The sequence below is a fragment of the Penicillium macrosclerotiorum genome (assembly GCF_028827735.1).
Source record: "Penicillium macrosclerotiorum strain IBT 26536 chromosome Unknown utg000001l_segment0_segment0, whole genome shotgun sequence".
In the NCBI taxonomy this organism is placed as follows: Eukaryota; Fungi; Ascomycota; class Eurotiomycetes; order Eurotiales; family Aspergillaceae; genus Penicillium; species Penicillium macrosclerotiorum.
Genome location: NW_026643081.1, coordinates 743,137 through 760,545, shown reverse-complemented (window position 1 = coordinate 760,545; position 17,409 = coordinate 743,137). Strand labels below are relative to the sequence as shown.

General features: G+C 46.0%; 4 protein-coding genes across 4 annotated transcripts; 1 reads left to right on the top strand and 3 right to left on the bottom strand.

Moving 5' to 3' along the window:
- Positions 1-5,947: 5,947 nt before the first annotated feature.
- N7462_000253 (Major facilitator superfamily domain general substrate transporter) lies at positions 5,948-7,635 on the bottom strand (the record flags this gene model as incomplete). Its single annotated transcript, XM_057071979.1, has 2 exons — positions 5,948-7,362; positions 7,428-7,635. The coding sequence occupies 2 exons, from the start codon at positions 7,633-7,635 to the stop codon at positions 5,948-5,950; spliced, it is 1,623 nt and encodes a 540-aa protein (XP_056938509.1).
- Positions 7,636-9,990: 2,355 nt separating this feature from the next.
- Positions 9,991-12,500, bottom strand: N7462_000252 (uncharacterized protein; the record flags this gene model as incomplete). The annotated part of the gene is made up of 6 exons (XM_057071978.1): positions 9,991-11,354; positions 11,444-11,588; positions 11,650-11,760; positions 11,913-12,014; positions 12,093-12,342; positions 12,424-12,500. 6 exons carry the CDS (start codon positions 12,498-12,500, stop codon positions 9,991-9,993), a joined length of 2,049 nt encoding a protein of 682 aa, XP_056938508.1.
- Positions 12,501-13,688: 1,188 nt separating this feature from the next.
- N7462_000251 (DNA-directed RNA polymerase core subunit RPB10) lies at positions 13,689-14,086 on the bottom strand (the record flags this gene model as incomplete). Its single annotated transcript, XM_057071977.1, has 4 exons — positions 13,689-13,731; positions 13,794-13,880; positions 13,943-14,001; positions 14,051-14,086. The coding sequence occupies 4 exons, from the start codon at positions 14,084-14,086 to the stop codon at positions 13,689-13,691; spliced, it is 225 nt and encodes a 74-aa protein (XP_056938507.1).
- Positions 14,087-14,384: 298 nt separating this feature from the next.
- Positions 14,385-17,212, top strand: N7462_000250 (WD repeat protein; the record flags this gene model as incomplete). The annotated part of the gene is made up of 3 exons (XM_057071976.1): positions 14,385-14,671; positions 14,727-15,469; positions 15,531-17,212. 3 exons carry the CDS (start codon positions 14,385-14,387, stop codon positions 17,210-17,212), a joined length of 2,712 nt encoding a protein of 903 aa, XP_056938506.1.
- Positions 17,213-17,409: the final 197 nt, after the last annotated feature.

The window sequence follows — 17,409 nt, the reverse complement described above, 5'->3', positions numbered from 1 at the left end:
GAGTTCGGGTCCCTACTAAGGGAGATAGAGATAAAGGCGTAGGGTCTACTCTATCTCTAGGACTTTTCCCTACTATACTACCTAAATTATTACTAGTTTAGGGTCTTAAGCCCTAGGGTAGTAGGGTAAGTAGTACTCTTCGCTTCCGTATTTAAAATATTAGGTTCGTTTTCTATCTTCCCTAATACGATTATATCTTCCTTATAGAGGTAATTCTTTAGATTTATCGTTTTAGGTTCTCTTATCTCGGGAATCTTCTCTTTTAACTATAGATTTATAGACCGCGGAAGATATTAATTATTTTTATAAGGGTTTTATTAAGTTATTAGTTTATTTCCTTTTATATATCTATTCTAATTTTTCTAGATCCTAGAAGTAGTAGGTAATATTAATTATATCTTCGCGGGATTCTAGAAGTTTAATTACATATCGCCGAATAGTTATTTATAGGTCGTACTATAGCTTAGTAAAGTAGGAAAGTACTCTTTCTTTCTTAGCTAACTATAGAAAATACTATTCGAGAGTATCTAGTCGTATATAGAACTCTCTAGGATCCTTATCTCTTTACTAAAAAACCTTTTCTAGCTATCCTATTACTTCTAATTCTAAGCTTATAGCGTTTTTAATTAGAGTAAGGGTCTACTCCTCGAAGTAAGGCTAATCTTCCTTTATATTTTATTAGAAGGTCAGAGCCTTTTCTTCGATATATCGATACTATCTCTACCTATATATTTAATCTATATAGCTAATTACTCCTAGGATCCGAGTTCGGTTATTATAATATTTCTTAGAGGCTCCTTTAAATATTTATTATAGGTTAAGGAGCTACTCCTAATATTATTAAAGTAAAGAATTAAGTATAAATTTTAGAAGGTCTTTAAATTTAATTTCCCTATCTAAGGATTCGTAGAGGTTTCGGCTAGGATTTATAGAGGATTCTTAATTACTCTGTAGTATAATCTAAGATTTTAGAATCTCTATTTACTCCTATAGCTCTTTAAGCTTCTATAGTTTTTTAATAGTATCTTAGGTTGCTTAGAGTCTAGTATTAAGGTTAGTTAGTGCTATCTATTACTCGGTAGATAGGCTTAGAGGGTTAGCCGTTTCTTCTATCGAAGGAGTAGAGCGAGTTCTTAGCGCTATCTTCCTAGGTAATCGAAAATAGAAGAAATAGAAATTATTAGAGAATAACTACTTATATAGGGTAGAAAGCCTATCGACTAGGTAGGAAGATAAACGTTAAGTAAGGAAAGTAAAACACTATTTCTTACTATTATAGATCTCTCTATAATCCTTAATTTATATATAAGCTTCAACACTTTTCCTATATAACTAAGCAAAGACGGTAGATTATATTATAATATATAGTCTAACGTAGCCCCTATATATTAGAGATAAGCAAAGGCTACAGAGAAGAGGGGTCCACGAATCCCTAATAGAAGGGCACCGAACCCTTAGGGTCTTATAGGTTATGTATCCTTGTTAGGGAGACGTAGGGCTGTCATAACGAAGCCTGACCGATAAGATGTCGAGTTGACACCTAAGGCGTGAAGTTGGGAATAGCTTCATGTTGCAATATTATATAACAGTATGAGCGTTTTAGGATAGCAAAACATCCTATATCTAGCGGTTGTAGAAGATACGATGAATACGGTAGCATACATAGTGGTATAACGTTGTTTTGCTAGCAGATTTGATCGAATTGTGGTGTTAGATGACTACCATGACTATCTAGTATCAATAAGCGATATTTGCCTTACGTACGACTAGTAGTTGCTAGTATAAATAGCTTCTCTAGCTAACGTAGGCCTATATCGTCGTTAGTCTAACCGTTTAGTGATATTTCAATTCGCTAATCGCTAGGAAGGTTATTAAACTAACTAGCAATATAAACCTTCCCTTTGAATACTATACACGGCGGAAGCGAGTAGCTAGTTGCCGATATAGATTCAATTGCTGTTACCCACTCTCTATTTCCTGGTTGTAGAAGAGCTTTCCGACTATATAGATCCTTCCGTGTAACAACTTTACAAGTCGCTATTAAGCCTATTGCAAAGCCGGTTTCATCAAAGTTATAGATATCGCTAGGAAGGATACCGTTATCGTTGATTGTTGATTCAACAAGCCTAAACTACGCGCGTAGACTTGCTAGGTCTTCGTTTTGGGCACGTTGATAGTCGTAGCGCCTACTAAAGCGTGTGCAAAGCTCTAGTCGACGTTTAATATAGCGTGTTACCCAATTAATGCCGATCGAAGAAGATTGGTTATCACCACGCGTTGCTAGTAGAAGATTTGCTATATCTTTAATATGCGAAGGCCTAGGGGAAGCACCACGCGTATCGAGCGATAGTATCCACTGGCAAAGCGAATCCTCTTCTTGTTGTGTCAATTTAAAGCTATTAGCACGCGTTTCCTGTCGATATGTTTTGCTATTAAGCTGGTCGCGTAGTGTAGTATGTGGCACGTTATAAACCGCTGCTGCTTTGCGCATAGATATAGTTGAATCCTTTTGAATAGCAGCGATAGCGAGTAGTATCCTACCCTCCCTATCTAGCGATTTTGGAACGTTTTTAGAACGATTTGGTGGCATAGTGTGTGGTAGAAGATAGTAGGTGGAAGATAGGAGACGCGTTTTAGGTGGGGTGTACGACTCGCTAGTGTGTACGACTCGCTAGTGAATTACGTTACTCTTTCTTTCTTAGCTAACTATAGAAAATACTGACGTGTTTCACTAGTATTCCGCGCACCCTACTAACCACTACTTTTTGAAAACACTATATTTCCACCAAAACGCTATATATTTAATTCAACTATTTACTAGGGCACCGAGTAATCTTATGCCCTATATTCCCACATCCAGAACATTGAAATACACGCTTAGTAGTAGGCTTAGCGCCCTTAGTAGGCTGCTAAGCAAGCTCTGTATCATCGTTTTGAATAGCTTTAACGCTTGCTAGCAACGTTGAATCTAGAGATATAGATTCGCTGACCGTAGAACCTTGCTGTATAGATATCTAGCGAGTAGAACGTGTGCGTTTTCGACGCTTCTTCTCGTTAAATCTATATAGTTGCCGAATCTCTTCCGCTTATAAAATAGTGTTATAAAACGCTAGTTTAGTACCTTTGATTAATTAATCTAGTGCTCTCTCTATAGGGCTTCCTAGCGATTGCGAGCGCTTGCGTAGTAGAGCTTTGATAGATAAAGCTTGCTTGCTAAGCTTGCTTAATCGTATATAGCGTAGTAGGCACGAAAGCGCTACTCCTACTACTAGGCCTACTAGTAGTAGGTATTAGTGTTTAAAGCGATATATTAAGCTTTAATAGGACTCGCTCGGTATCTAGCAGAACTAGGCCGGCGCTAGCAAAGCTTGATTATATAGTGCTAGGTAGGAAGGCTTCCTAGCGTGCTAGTGTATAGGATTCTAGGAAGTCGAGCTTATCGATATAGTTATATCCTAGGCGAGCTTAGGCCTTAATTAAGCGACCGTATAAGCGCTTTAGGATAGCAAAATATCCTATATCTAGCGGCTATAGAAGATATAACGAATATAGCGGTATATAGAGTAGTATAACGTTATTTTGCTAGTAGATTAGGTCGAATTATAGTATTAGATAGCTTCTATAACTATCTAATATTAACAAGCGATATTTGCCTTACGTACGACTAGTAGTTACTAGAATAAAGAGCTTTTCTAGCTAGCGTAGTGTTAGAGAATAACTACTTGTACAGGGTAGAAAGCCTGTCGACTAGGTAGGAAGATAAACGTCAAGTAAGGAAAGCAAAACACTATTTCTTGCTATTATAGATCTCTCTATAATCCTTAATTTATGTATAGGCTTTAATACCTTCCTATATGACCAAGGTAAAGGCGATAGATTATATTATAATATACGGTCTAACGTAGCCTATATATAATAGAGGTAAGCAAAGGCTATAGAGAAGAGGGGTTTACGAATCCCTAATAGAAGGGCACCGAACCCTGAGGGCCTTATAGGTTATATATCTATATTAGGGAGAAGTAGGGCTATTATAATAAAGCCTGACTGATAAGGTATTAAACTAATACCTAAGGTATCGAGTTAGGAATAGCCTTATATTACAATATTATATAATACCCTTAGATATCCCTATCACCTAGCTAGTCTGTAGGTAAGAAGCGTTCTATTTTAATCTTTATAAGTCGATAATTAAAGAATAATAATATATTATTTTTGATTATATCTATAGGGATATTATAGAGAATAAGGCCCTAAGGGTTCGGTGCCCTTCTATTAGGGATTCGTAAACCCCTCTTCCCTATAGCCTTTGCTTACCTCTATTATATATAGGCTACGTTAGACCGTATATTATAATATAATCTATCGCCTTTACCTTGGTCATATAGGAAGGTATTAAAGCCTATACATAAATTAAGGATTATAGAGAGATCTATAATAGCAAGAAATAGTGTTTTGCTTTCCTTACTTGACGTTTATCTTCCTACCTAGTCGACAGGCTTTCTACCCTGTACAAGTAGTTATTCTCTAACATTATTACTTGTAATCTTCAAAAATCCTAGACGAATCGGCAGATCAGGCCTGTTAGTTAAAAGGACTCGTAGTCGCATATATAAGTCGAATATCACTATCTCCCTCGAATTCGTCTAATACGTTAATTACTATCACTATACTCTGTATAGGGATATTTGATCGCTCGAGGCTTTAGAGTAATTAAAGGAGAATTTTTTCGAATTGCTCTCTTATTGTCTTTGCTAAGATACCTAGATTATCACGGACTATTTTATAGAGGGCCAGCATCAACTAGGGAATACTAATCGCAAGTTACCTTGCGATTATTGGGAAAAGCTTTCTAGCATTCCCTCAGTCCTCTTCGCCTCTCTTAAAGAAAAAGGTTGCCCCTAGTAACTTGACTTAGCTAAGAGATTTTGCTATTATTCGAGAGATAGTCGATTTCCCTGTTCTAGTTATTCCCCTTAACTAGAATATATATTTTCTACCTAGTGACGAAGCCTATACTCTAATCTGACCGAGCATATCTATTCGTGTGTCTAGAAGACATTCATCTTTATACTGATCTCTTCGTATCAGTGGAACGCAGCTCTAGGAACGATAGATAATTTGCTCTCAATATCTATACCAAGGTTAGTACGATCGACATTAAGCAGAATACTCTCGTATCGTCTTCATGACGAATGCCATCGTATATGCCTGCATCAGTGCTATCGCATATGCAAGCTTCTATTTAATCTGCCTTGAAACTAAAGGCCGCTCTGGAAGAGATTGATGAGATGTTTGTCTTTTCTAATTCGATTTTTGATCCCGTCAGAATCTCACTGGAAATGCCTTTCCAAGTGGGTATCACCGCTCATATTGCTGACACAGAAAAGGCCAGGGTGAAGGAGGAGCGGGTAGAAAATGTCGGCATATGATCAAGTGGCCATTAATCACCAGACATCGTGCCATATCCCTTGAATGTGGCTTTTTTGACTACAAGCTTTTCCCAAACCTCGCCAACTGATAAGTGTGGAGTCCACAAGGCTATCGAGAGGGTCGAATACGATTCATATAGATATAGATATAGACCTGTCAATAGACCTGTCAATAGACCTGTCAATAGACCTGTCAATCTTCCTTGTTTACAGACGCACTTCAGAAATAGCTTTTTTTGCGGTTTTTATATATTCAACCATGACCAAGCTTTCTCATTCTAGAGTACATGAAAAGAGGTGATGTTGGTCTCAAAAAATTGTTTAAAAATCTGTATCCGAAAATATTCATCAAGATGCTTCTGCAGGGAAAGTCTGATCTACCTTGTCCTACACGTATATTCTTACTGATATAAGGTTTAGTTTGAAGGTAGAAGACTCTGTTGACAACTATGTATAGAAAATTCAACGAGCTTGCAAATCCACATGAGCCCTGGACTATATAACCATGACTGTAATGTCTACTGGGTCTGGGTATATTTAACCTTCTCATCTTGGCTGCTATAATTCCCAGGGGTGCCCTGATTCATGTGATTAGCTTTAAAATCCACCTTCTCGTCCATCGTACCAAAGCCGTACTGGATGGCAACTCGTTCAACATCCTCATCGGTGAGATAAGGGAGCTCCTGGGCGGCTTTCACGTAGCTCAGATTCTCCAAATAGCCCTTTGCAAAAATCAGATCGATCTCCTCCAACGATCGGCGTGCAGTTTCTGGGTAGAAGAAGTAAATCACAGGCAAGAAACAGGCATTGATCGCAGCGAAAAATAAGTAAGTTCCCCAGGAAATCCTTGAGATCATGATAGGGGTGACCATGACAATCAAGAAATTGAAAAGCCAGTTAGAGCAGGTTGAGAGGGCGTTGGCTTTCGCTCGAGTTTTGATTGGTGAGATTTCAGCAGGATAGAGCCATGGCAATGGCAACCAGGTAGCACCAAAGCTGGCAATATAGGTGAAAAGGCCAACTGCAGCACCCTTGGCCGGGCCCGGCTGGCCGGGGATCAAGCAAGCAAAGGTCAGCACCATGGAAAGCATCTGTCCAACCGTACCGTAGAGGAAGAGCTTGCGACGACCAACTCGCTCAATGAGAAACCAAGAGCCCGTCGCGAAGATCGCGTAGACGACCATGTTTACACCACCTAGGATACTCGGCATTTTCCCCTCCATTTTGAGGGAATTCTTGAAGAGGATGGGGAGGTAATAGATAACAGCATTGCATCCCCCAATCTGCTGCATAAACTGGGAAGAGGCGCCGAGGAGCATGCGACGAAAGTGTTGAGTCTTTCCACCGGTGAAGACAGCGGACATGGGTGTGGTTTTCCCGATCTGACCGGAAGCACGAATGGAATCCATGATGATGTTCTTTTGTAAAATCACCTCTGGTGAATTGATAGGCTCTCCCATCAGAGCTGCAATTACTCGCTCGCCCTCTTCGTAGCGCTCTCGGGTGAAGAGCCAACGTGGTGATTCAGGCAGAATTGACATGCCGATGATAATGAATATGCCGAACAAACACTGAAAGGCAATCGGGAAGCGCCATACTAGATCTGGGGAGCCGTAGGAGGCACCAAAGTCGATCCAATAGGCGATCAACGTGCCAAATGCAATAGTACCGCCCTCGATGCAAATAAGAAGGCCACGGTTGGAAGTCCGGGAGCACTCGGCTTGATAGGTTGGGATCGTGGAGGTGTTCATGCCATTTCCTGCTCCGGTGATGATACGACCGATGATGAATTGGGCCAAAGGCTGATGCCCTACGTACGAGGTGACTTGAATTACAACGCCGAGTATCATGATGATAGCACCCGTGATGATACCTTTGCGGCGACCAAGCCAGTCACCCCAGATAAGCATAAATAATGCGCCGAATAGACAACCTAGGAAGATTTAGCCAACAAAGCCCTTTTGAGCAAGAGCCATGAGGCATAGCTTTACCACATACCAACTTCGTATAACGCAGTTACCGTGCCCTGCATGGTCGAATTATCCTTCAATTCCGGCAGAACATCCGTGAAAGCATCAGCGTCGATGATACTACTCATAACCCCCTGATCATAGCCGAAGAGCAAGAAGCCCATGGTGGCCGTGGCCGTGACTGTGCGCGACAGTAGGCGGCCGGACATACCGGCAAACTGTGGAGCTTCCGACATGATGGTGATCTATAAACCCAATTATATAATTAGAGATATTGAAGGAAGTGACTCAGCTCCTATGAAGAGACAAGATCAAAACAAGTAGCTCAGGGATATGGGGTTAAATCGAGAAGCGGATAAGCGAAAATAATCAAGAAAGAATAATGGAGGCAAAATAGGGCCTTGATGAATGAAGGGGAAAGAGTAGGACGGGGTGGAGAGTCACGGGGAGATGCTCCTCTTATAGTACAGGATAGCCTCCGTTTTGCTCGCTCTTCCACCCGATCTCGCTCCCCCTTCTTTTCTCCTCTCTCCATGCGGTGATGGGTGTTTATCCATGATGGCTGGTGTCCAATTCTCCATGTGGCCGCGGGCTCCACCGGCGGGGCTGCTTCTGGGTCGATGGTCTAATACCGAAATGAGGACTGCCCAGACATTCTCTGTCGATGAGTGGGCTGGAAAAACTCTCTCCAGGGTCAATTCAGCGCTCCGGATGGTCCCGATGACTACAATTTCGTGAGGATGAAGCTTTGCATCGTTGTCGAGAATGTCTCTCGAGTGACAGCCAAGGTAGTAGGTTGCCAAAGCCGAAAGGATTGACAGAACATTCTGACTAGCATACTAGCATACTAGCATACAGGTTCGAGGTTATGTATATATATATATATGCAAATGTGAAGGGAAACAGGCAAATTCGTCATTTTCGGAGAGCAGCGCAGCCACGATTGAGCGGTTGGATTGGGTGATGTGATGCCGTCTCTCCGAAGCTGCTTCAAGCTCCTACATAAGCCCTGTACTCATAGCCTGCATGGTGGGCATCCATAGCTCCCCCCTTCGGAGATGACATTACTTGGTACTGACCATGCCCTGATACTCTTTCATCATGTTGTGACCCAAGAGGAATCGGGATACATGTTTTCTACCCTCATCTACTTCGATTTCCATTTTCTCTCGTTAGAACACGGGCCACACTGACAAGCTTTTCGTCGTTTGACATGCCCGTGGAGAAATATTCAAGCGGTCTCCACCAGAACACTCGGATGGACGAACAAGCGGCGCCCCTCTGGAGCCGGTGGAGTTCCCACTACAACTACAGTAGGATCTTAGGATCTCGAGCCGACAGACGGAGCAGACTCTGAAAAAGCAAGGTGTACGGAATACAGGATTTGATTTGGATGGTCCAATATGATGCAGGCTGGTCAGGCACTCCTGGTAAGCTGATGAAGGATGATGATGGCAGCGTGAAGATCTTTTTTTAACTTCTTAACAGCTATTCGCAGGCTCGAATAACACGCGATGGCACGAGTCATGTCTGATCTTCGCACCCTCGACTTCTAGCTGGAGCAATGCGGGTGGCTTTACTTCCCAGGGCAGCTAACGCCACTGCCGCGGACTTAAACGAGCCCACCAGCATCGCCTGGGTTACCGCTTGCACATGCCGTGGGGATCGAGAAGTCAATTGGTATAAGATAAGCATTATGGATCAATGGCCGAGAAATCCCCGCGAATCGTGTTCACGGAATTGATATTCGCCGGGCCCCGCATAGTATACCGACCTTTCTTCGGGCTTAGGCCTTTTTTGTGGGAGCTCCGAGAATCGCCTGAATGATGCTGCGAGAAGACGAGAGATTGAGATTCCTCTCTCAGCACTGACTTCGGATGACCTGACTATTTCAAGACTTGACTCCGAAATATTTTCTGGATTGGCTGGACGGGCATCGGGACCACCCAATCGATGCAATGACTTACCTTCGCCCTTCTCAATCTTGATCCTGTCCAGAACTGAGCATTTCTGAACACCGAGGCCACGAGAAATGCTATACTACACGGGTCGGGGGGGGGGGGGGGTTCCCAATACCATTACGTAAAGTACATGGGCGTCCAGGTGGAATATTAGGTAGGATCATGCTGTGTGTCATATGCAAAACCGATTACGCTGAAAAAATTGAGAAAGAGAAAGAAAGGCACTGCTGTGAATTTTGCAGAGAGATAGATCATCGGGCTGCGCTTTTGATGCAGGCAGCATTGATCCATTGATCCTTCCGAACCATCCAAACCAAACCATCGCAGAAGGGGAATAAATTACTCCGGAAAAACAATAATCAAAGATATCGTCATTGTCGCTGTGGCACACGATCCACTCATTAACCAATTCCTTGGCGTGGGCCTTCTCGGCCACAACCTAGTACCCACCTGAATTTCTCCTGGGATTTTTATGGGGCTCGTGTGTCCACTTGGAGTTCCAACAACCGTTGGGGAAAATCGTAATCATCATCATTCGGTGCTGGTCTCAGCTTGCATCGGATCGGGGATGTTCGGGATCAGCCGGAGGGAGAAACCAAGGAGAGAAACCGCTCTAGCTGCCTGATTGATTTATGTTTGGATGCTCACACTTTTCCGGCCCATCGCTTCCTCTAGGTGGAACCCGAAGACCAGGCGATAAAGATCTCGAAGCCATGAGTACTGGCCACTCTGAACCATCGCCTGACAAGCCCGCGCCATATCTATGGCGCTGACCCGAGCCTGTGCCCCGACATTACGAAAGACGGGGTCGAACGCCACGAGCTTTCTATAGTTCTTCAGCAATGAGATTTGCCACGGAGCCGAACCAAACGCATCGGAAGGCAGAGATTTCACGAAGGATGAGAGATTTTGTGCGCCGCCTCTTTGGTAGCCACTATTGATAGCGGCCTTCGTAACAAGGGCCTTCAGCCGGGTAAAATTGGGATTCTCCGAGGCACTGGTCACCGTATTTGTGGAGGAGACCGTGTGTCCCGATGACCGAGACTTCTCCGAAATACTCGATGCATTCGAGGGCCACATGCCTTGTGAGGTATGACCATTGCCGTATCCGAAGACAAGAATATTCGGGACAGGCGCTTCGTCGGGTGAAACAGTGGCCGTATCCTCGAAGATGGTGGTAGGGGTTTCGGGGTTCATAAGCTGGCCCAAATCAGTTTCAAACTCCAGTTCCGACTGCTGGGTCGCTTGCTGGAACGCCTGGGAAAAGGTCGTTTGACTGGGGCGTGGAGTTCCTCGATCGGAACTGCGCATGTTATTCAACGTCCAACCTTCACGAAAGATGTCGCAGAGCTCCCAACAGGCTTGCACCGCCGAGCCTAGGAGCTCCTCATCAAATGGCTTTTCGTCCTTCTTGCTTTGACGAATGCTGAAAAGCATCTCCGCCAAGGACCAGCATGCGCTAAGCAGGGAATCCGTCTCCGTCAGGCGAGTACGCTGCTTCATTAGGCGGTGACACAGGGTTATGTAGAAATCTAGGGTTCGTTCCCGAAATGCGTCCGGTAGATTCCGATCATGGGTGTTATAAAGGTGATTGTTGAGTTCAAAGCTCACCCGCAGCACGGAGTCCGTCAGGTCGCTATCACAAACCCGGACTTCAAACAGCGCTTGGCAGAAATCTCGGCACAGGTCGAGAGTCGGGTTAACCTGAGACGCATAGTCATCATCATGGGTGTCATATAGCTTTTGGCATAGTCTCCAACATGATCTCCAGGCGTCTTCTTGCTTCCCATCTTTATGGGAGCGTAGGAGTCTTTCTCGATTGATATAGCTTAAACTAGCCAATGTATTGCACAAGGTCCAACACTCCGTAAGGGCCGCTCGAAGGGCATTAATCTCAGCTTCTTTACTGCCAGAGTTCCTGGATGCGAAACTAGGGGTTCTCAAGCTTGGAGACATCTCTAAGGGTGTTTTGAATTCGATGCTTTCAGGAATATCTGCAAAAAGAAAAAGAGTGATTAGCTATAATGGATTTTTTTTTGCTGCGAGAGGTATGCAATCATTCCCTCCAGCCTGACTAGTGTACCTTCTAAGCTGCTTGAACGTGTCCGCCGTTCCGACTCTTCAAAGTCATGCCGTGTTTGTGCACGCGGGGTTGCTCTATCAGACCAATCCTTGGTGGGAGGAAATGAGGTTGTTAGCGGAGGTGGGGATATGGGGCTGGTGCCAATCTGTTTGAGGTTCATGGTCAGTAAATTTCGGGCTCAAGTGAAAAAAGCAGGCAGAAGGAACCTTCTTGGGATCCGTGATGTCGAGAGCCTCAGCCGATTTTGAATATCCTGATCCCGACGAGGGTGACTCAACTGCGTCACAAAGTTCTTCTGATGAGGGTTGTGTCGACGTCTGGTGCTCATGTTGACGGTCAGTGACAAATAGGTGTGCTGAACCAAATAACACAGAAAAAAAGATATGATTGGAGACATCGACGCCAAGTGGCTGGGCCAGGGACCGAAGCCCGAATATGAGAATGAAGAAGGGAGATGGGGGGTTCTTACAAACTCTCCAAATCCAGGCGGAGCATGAATTACGGATTGAGGAGGCTCATCCTCATCCAAACTTGTCACAAGCCTGGCATTCCGTGGATTGGTTGTTTGGATCTGTCTCGATCAGCACAAGACATCCGACGACAGGAGTTGCCAGCGATTGCCAGAGTGGACTGCTGTGCCGGCACCTACTTCCAATCCTGACGGGGTAAAAGGAATCGGGGTTTCCACTGGGGTTACTGGAGTGGTCTCCTCGCCGTCATTCTCCTCATCAATCTCCGTATCTTCGGATTGTTTGGCAGAGGAAGCCACAGGCGAAGTCTCTGTGGCGGCCGTTTGGTCCGTTTGGTCTGTTGAACCGGAAGGGTCGGTTAGAACAGGATTAAGTGATGAGTGTTTCGAGTTCCTGGCATTTGACGGAACTGAAACGACCTCGAGGGACCTTTTCGGGGTGTGAGTGAGCGAATTAAGACATCAGGCCGCTCGATGGGGGATGGGGGTCTCTTCTCGGCAGAGGACTCACATCGAATCTGGCCCCGCAAACGGGCGAGAGGTGTCGTGGTAGGATAAGACAGAGAGCGGCGACCTCACGGCCATCATGGCCGAGCTCTTCTGACGAGGGGATGTTGGACGGTGTTGGGTGGAGAGAAGGAAGCGTCACGATCCCCGCATAGAAGGGTCCGAGTGGAAACGTCAAAATGGCGGTTCAGACCACGCCTTTGAAGGCTAGATAACCATCCGTCCTAGTGGGATCCCACCGAGAGGTTCGAAGTGGGAGAGGAACCCAAAGCCGGCCCCCAAGCACCCCAAATAACCCTCTAAGCGCCTGGGGCGTGATGAGCATGCATCTCAGCTGTGGCCCAGCTGTATCTCAGCGGGCCGTATCCACTCAGACGCCGCAGACCAGGTCCCGACTATTCCAGATAGGGATGCAAGGCGCTTGCCTATGACCCGCGAACAAATGACAGTTGACCGGACGTGGTTGGGACCCACCCGGGAGCTCAAAGGAAGCGGGGACAGCAAGTAATAATCAAGAGCCAGATCCAATGGGGCCCGAGGATGGAGGATGAAAGATGGAGCATGGACGAGGGGAGAAGCGGAGGGCACGACTGGAGGGCATGAGTCGTTTAGATAAGAAAGAATAGTAAGAATAGATTGAGTTCACGGCCCACGATGGCAAATGCGGCTCAACGCCGGGATGAAGTAGGCTTGCGCTCCTCACGTTTACAACCATCGCCAGAATTATTATTTGAAGTTTTGACGTCTCTGAAACGCGTACAGCCTGGGCAGGATGGACATGGTTCGTTTCCAGAGATTCTCTTAAAGTGGTTGCGAAGTGCTTTCAATTGTCTACAAATGTCTCAATAGACGCCCAAAAATCCCGTATTGTGTCAAGTAACAAGTAACGCCTTCCCAAATGCAGGAATGGAAAGGAGAGAACTGAAGAAAATTTCCACCCTCAGAATGCCCGGAACCCACTCCAATCCACATCAAAGATCTTCGCAAGAGTAATAATAAGCCCCCATCATGTTGAGCGCGCATCTGTCATCTGTTCGAGCCATCCAACCGAGACCACATGGGGCGGAGGCGCAATGAGGAAAATGCTCTGATTGGGCCAGGTATCGTGTCATCATTCCTTTTGATGGTAGATCTCCGGACGTGGTGTCGTTTTGCACGCGGTTAGCAAAAGAGATGGCGGTCATTGGAGAAGGGTGACTGGGTGCCTCCCCAAAATAGATCGATCGCATTAGACTGAGATCCGTCTTCGGGGAAATACGCTAATGCCAATTAAGCATGGGCCTTAGATCGATCTTTTTCAGCGGAGTTATATCTGGAGCAAGTCAGTCAGCTTCATGCATTGTCATGGCAGTCCGCGGAGGTCTGGGCACATACCGCAGAAGCTTCTCGATCAGGTCCACATGAGTCATGACCATTCGTCGGCAGCAGTATCGTCGGCATCCCAGTTGGTCCATAGCATCGCTGAGATATAGTTAGAACTTCTCCGGCCCCAAAGGAGACAATGCGGGGAGGAAGTCACATACCCGTCAGGGACACCCTCATCGAGCAGTTGCAAGTAACGCTCCCACAGATCACCAACAACCTAGATGGAATGAGTGATTGCTCAGGGTCGACGGAAGAGAGCGGCCTACCTTTCCACAGGAGAAGCACCGCACGGGGATAATCATCTTGGTTTTGGGGTGGGACGTTTTGCGAGGGCGGAATTCCTTAAGAAAGCGAGAGGTCTTTCAAACTTTTCCCGTGACGGGCGGTCAACGCTGGAGACCGCTTTTCTGCCACCACTCTCCGCCTCAATTTTCCTACGAAAAAAAAAAAGATGCGGTACTGAGCGGATCGTTCTGTCTAGCTTGACTTGGTCATTCGCACGAGAACTCCGGGCATGACTGATTGATTTGAAGGGTCTTATTTTTTTTCTAACAGCCAAGCCTGCTGGTCTACGCCAATCCCACTCAACTAGCCTGTACAATGGCTCCAAATCATTCACCACGACACCAGAAACGGTCTCGGGCTAACGACGTCGCCGAGAAATCGTCGCGATTAGGCGAGGAGCGAGCCAAACGACGTCGAACTTCGGAGAGCAACAACTCGCAGACGTCGAAGAAGCCGAAGTCTTCTACCGTCCAAGATGCCCCAAACGACAATGTGGCGCTCCAAGAGATGGTTAAGCGAAAGGGATCTGCACCCTGGTCCTTCTCGCGTCCAGTAGGTGGTCGTTACAGTAATTTGGACCCTGTCATGACCATAGATGAGGCGTAAGTTGTAATTATTGCTGATCCAGAAGGTGCTTGTTGCTCATATCTGATTTAGATATCTTTTTGTGGGACTTGACTCTGCAGTCCAGGTCTTCGCAACCTCTACCTCTCGCCTGCTACGTACCCTGCAAATGGAAACTGGTCAGAATGTCATCGGGTATCAACTTTGTCCCGCGGACCCTGAGGTTCTGTACATTTTTACGTCCGGACTCGTGACCAAGTGGCACTGGGATTCTGGAAAACGACTCGCCCGATGGGGGACTAGCGCTTCAGCCATTGCAGTTGATTTGCCAGCAGTGGAAAAGAAAGAGAGCCCGGCATCATACTCCATTGTGACACAAAAGGACGGTAAACGGCAAATTCTGATCAGTTCCCTTGAGCAAAAACGCAACCCCCTGGTTGCTCTCGAAACCAGTGAGCAGATCAATACCATCAAAGCTGCGTGTGGTGGACGGATCATCGTTGCCAGTGATGGGTCTCATCTTTTCATTGGCACTACACCTAGCGTTGACCTTGACTCGCCTGAGTTGATCCAGTATACCTGGAGAGAAGCCTCCCTGCCAGTGACTGCAACGTGCCTCCACTTGCGCGAGAGTTCCAGTCAAGTCTCGGAGTCCAAACCAGTCAAGGGATCTAATACTATCGATTTGGCGATTGGAGAAACTGGTGGATCGATTTTGATCTACCAGGATATTTTCAACATTCTATTCACTCACAAGGCGGCGGAGAAGAAGCTATCTCCCAGGAAACTGCACTGGCATCGAAGTGCCGTGAATACCGTGCGATGGTCCAGAGATGGTAAATTCTTTGGTTCCCTCCATTCAAACTTGTGAAAGGCTTTCTAACTAATTTTTCACAGGCAATTATCTTATCTCAGGTGGACAGGAGTCCGTCCTGGTGCTGTGGCAGCTGGATACTGGGCGCAAGCAATTTTTGCCCCATCTCTCATCTCCAATCTGCAATGTTGTTGTTTCGCCCAACGGCAATTCATATGTGGTCAAACTGGCGGATAATTCGGTCATGGTCTTGTCTGCGCGAGAGCTACAGTCTTCCACCAGCGTGACTGGTCTGCAATTGTCCACCGAACTAGGAAGCTCTAAAGACCTTTTCCAGAAGAGAGCCTTTGGCACCGTAGCAGCGCTGCATCCCCAACACCCCGAAAGACTGCTTGTCACCGTTCCCGCTTCTCACCAGTCCCTCCAACAACCAAGTTCTGCTGTGCTACAGACTTTTGATATTCGTGCGAATTCTCATATCTCTCGACAAGCTCTGGCTCGAACCAACACAACAACATTGAATATTAGTCCAGAAGGAACCTCGATCGTCGCTCCCGATGTTCGACATATGGGTATTGTGCAGGATGGGAAGTGGTTGGCAACTGTCGATACCTGGAGCCCTCATCCCCAAGACGTGGCAGCTACTGCTAGCAATGTGTCGAAAGGAAATTCCACTCCCTTGCGATCAGAGGTCTTCCTCAAATTCTGGAAATGGAATACCTCTGCTGATTCTTGGGAATTGGTAACGCGTATTGACGGGCCCCACTTCAATGACTCTCATCACTCGACGGTGCTGGGTTTAGCAGCCCGTCCGTGCACCCATGAGTTCGCAACGCTGGGCGAGGATGCATTCATTCGCTTCTGGTGTCCAACTGCTCGACATCGCAGCGGTCTCAAAACTGATGGCCCTGAACAACAGCTGGATACATGGAAGTGCCGGGGACTTGTTGACCTCACTGCAAGTCTCAAAGGGATGACTTCGCCTTTGAAGGCTGCATCTCTGGCCTTTTCTGAGGATGGCTCTGTTCTTGCGGTCTGCCTGCCATCTGGGGCTGGAGCAGACGATGGTTTAGTGCTCTTGATCAACTCCCGGGATGGCACTGTACATTATCGACGGACAGGTGTTTTCTTCGGAAAGCCCTATTCCTCTCACTTCCTCGGAAGGTATCTCATTGTGGCTTCCACTGGGTCGGTGTCGGTTTGGGATACGGTGGACGATGTGGTCAAACCCATTCAATTAGCGACATCCCTCAATCCTGCTGATACGGTTCACCAACCACTGGTGGCTGTGAACTCTCGCGTCCAGTCATTTGCAGTCGCCACACGTGAGCCATCCAGTGGTGGGAACAGCTCACACAAGAAGCGACGCAAGGCCCGATTCAATATCCAAATCTATGACGTCCCATCTTTCGAGCTTGTCTTCCAAGAATCCCTCAGCAGCAACCCTCTTTCACTTCTCTCCGATGCTTATTCCGGCGATTATATTATTATTGATTCCACCGCCACGGTGCAGCGACTTGGATGCCTCGATAAAGCGTCACAAAAGAGCCTTCAACCTCGGGAGGTCACCACTCAGCTTGACACAGGACTGGCGAATATCTTTAACCGGGGTCATGACCAAATTATCCCTCGCCCTATCGATGAAGACAGTTCTGCCTCTCAAAATAAGGCGCTAGCTAGTGTCTTTGGTGACACACCTTCTTTCTCCCTGCCTTCCATTGGGGTGCTTTTCAGGAATGTGGTCCAAACATTGGGCTCCAGCTAGATGTCAATCTATCTACTTGTGGTTGGAGTTCATGGGTGATATATATCGATATTTTATGCGTATAAAATCAAGCGTTTAGGTGGGACCAATGTAGGTACACAAATAAATATTTGCAAGCCCCAGGGCTATCGTGTGTTCAGAGAATGAACCCTCGGTATTAGCATCTTATATCATTTTATCATTCCGTAGACACGCTT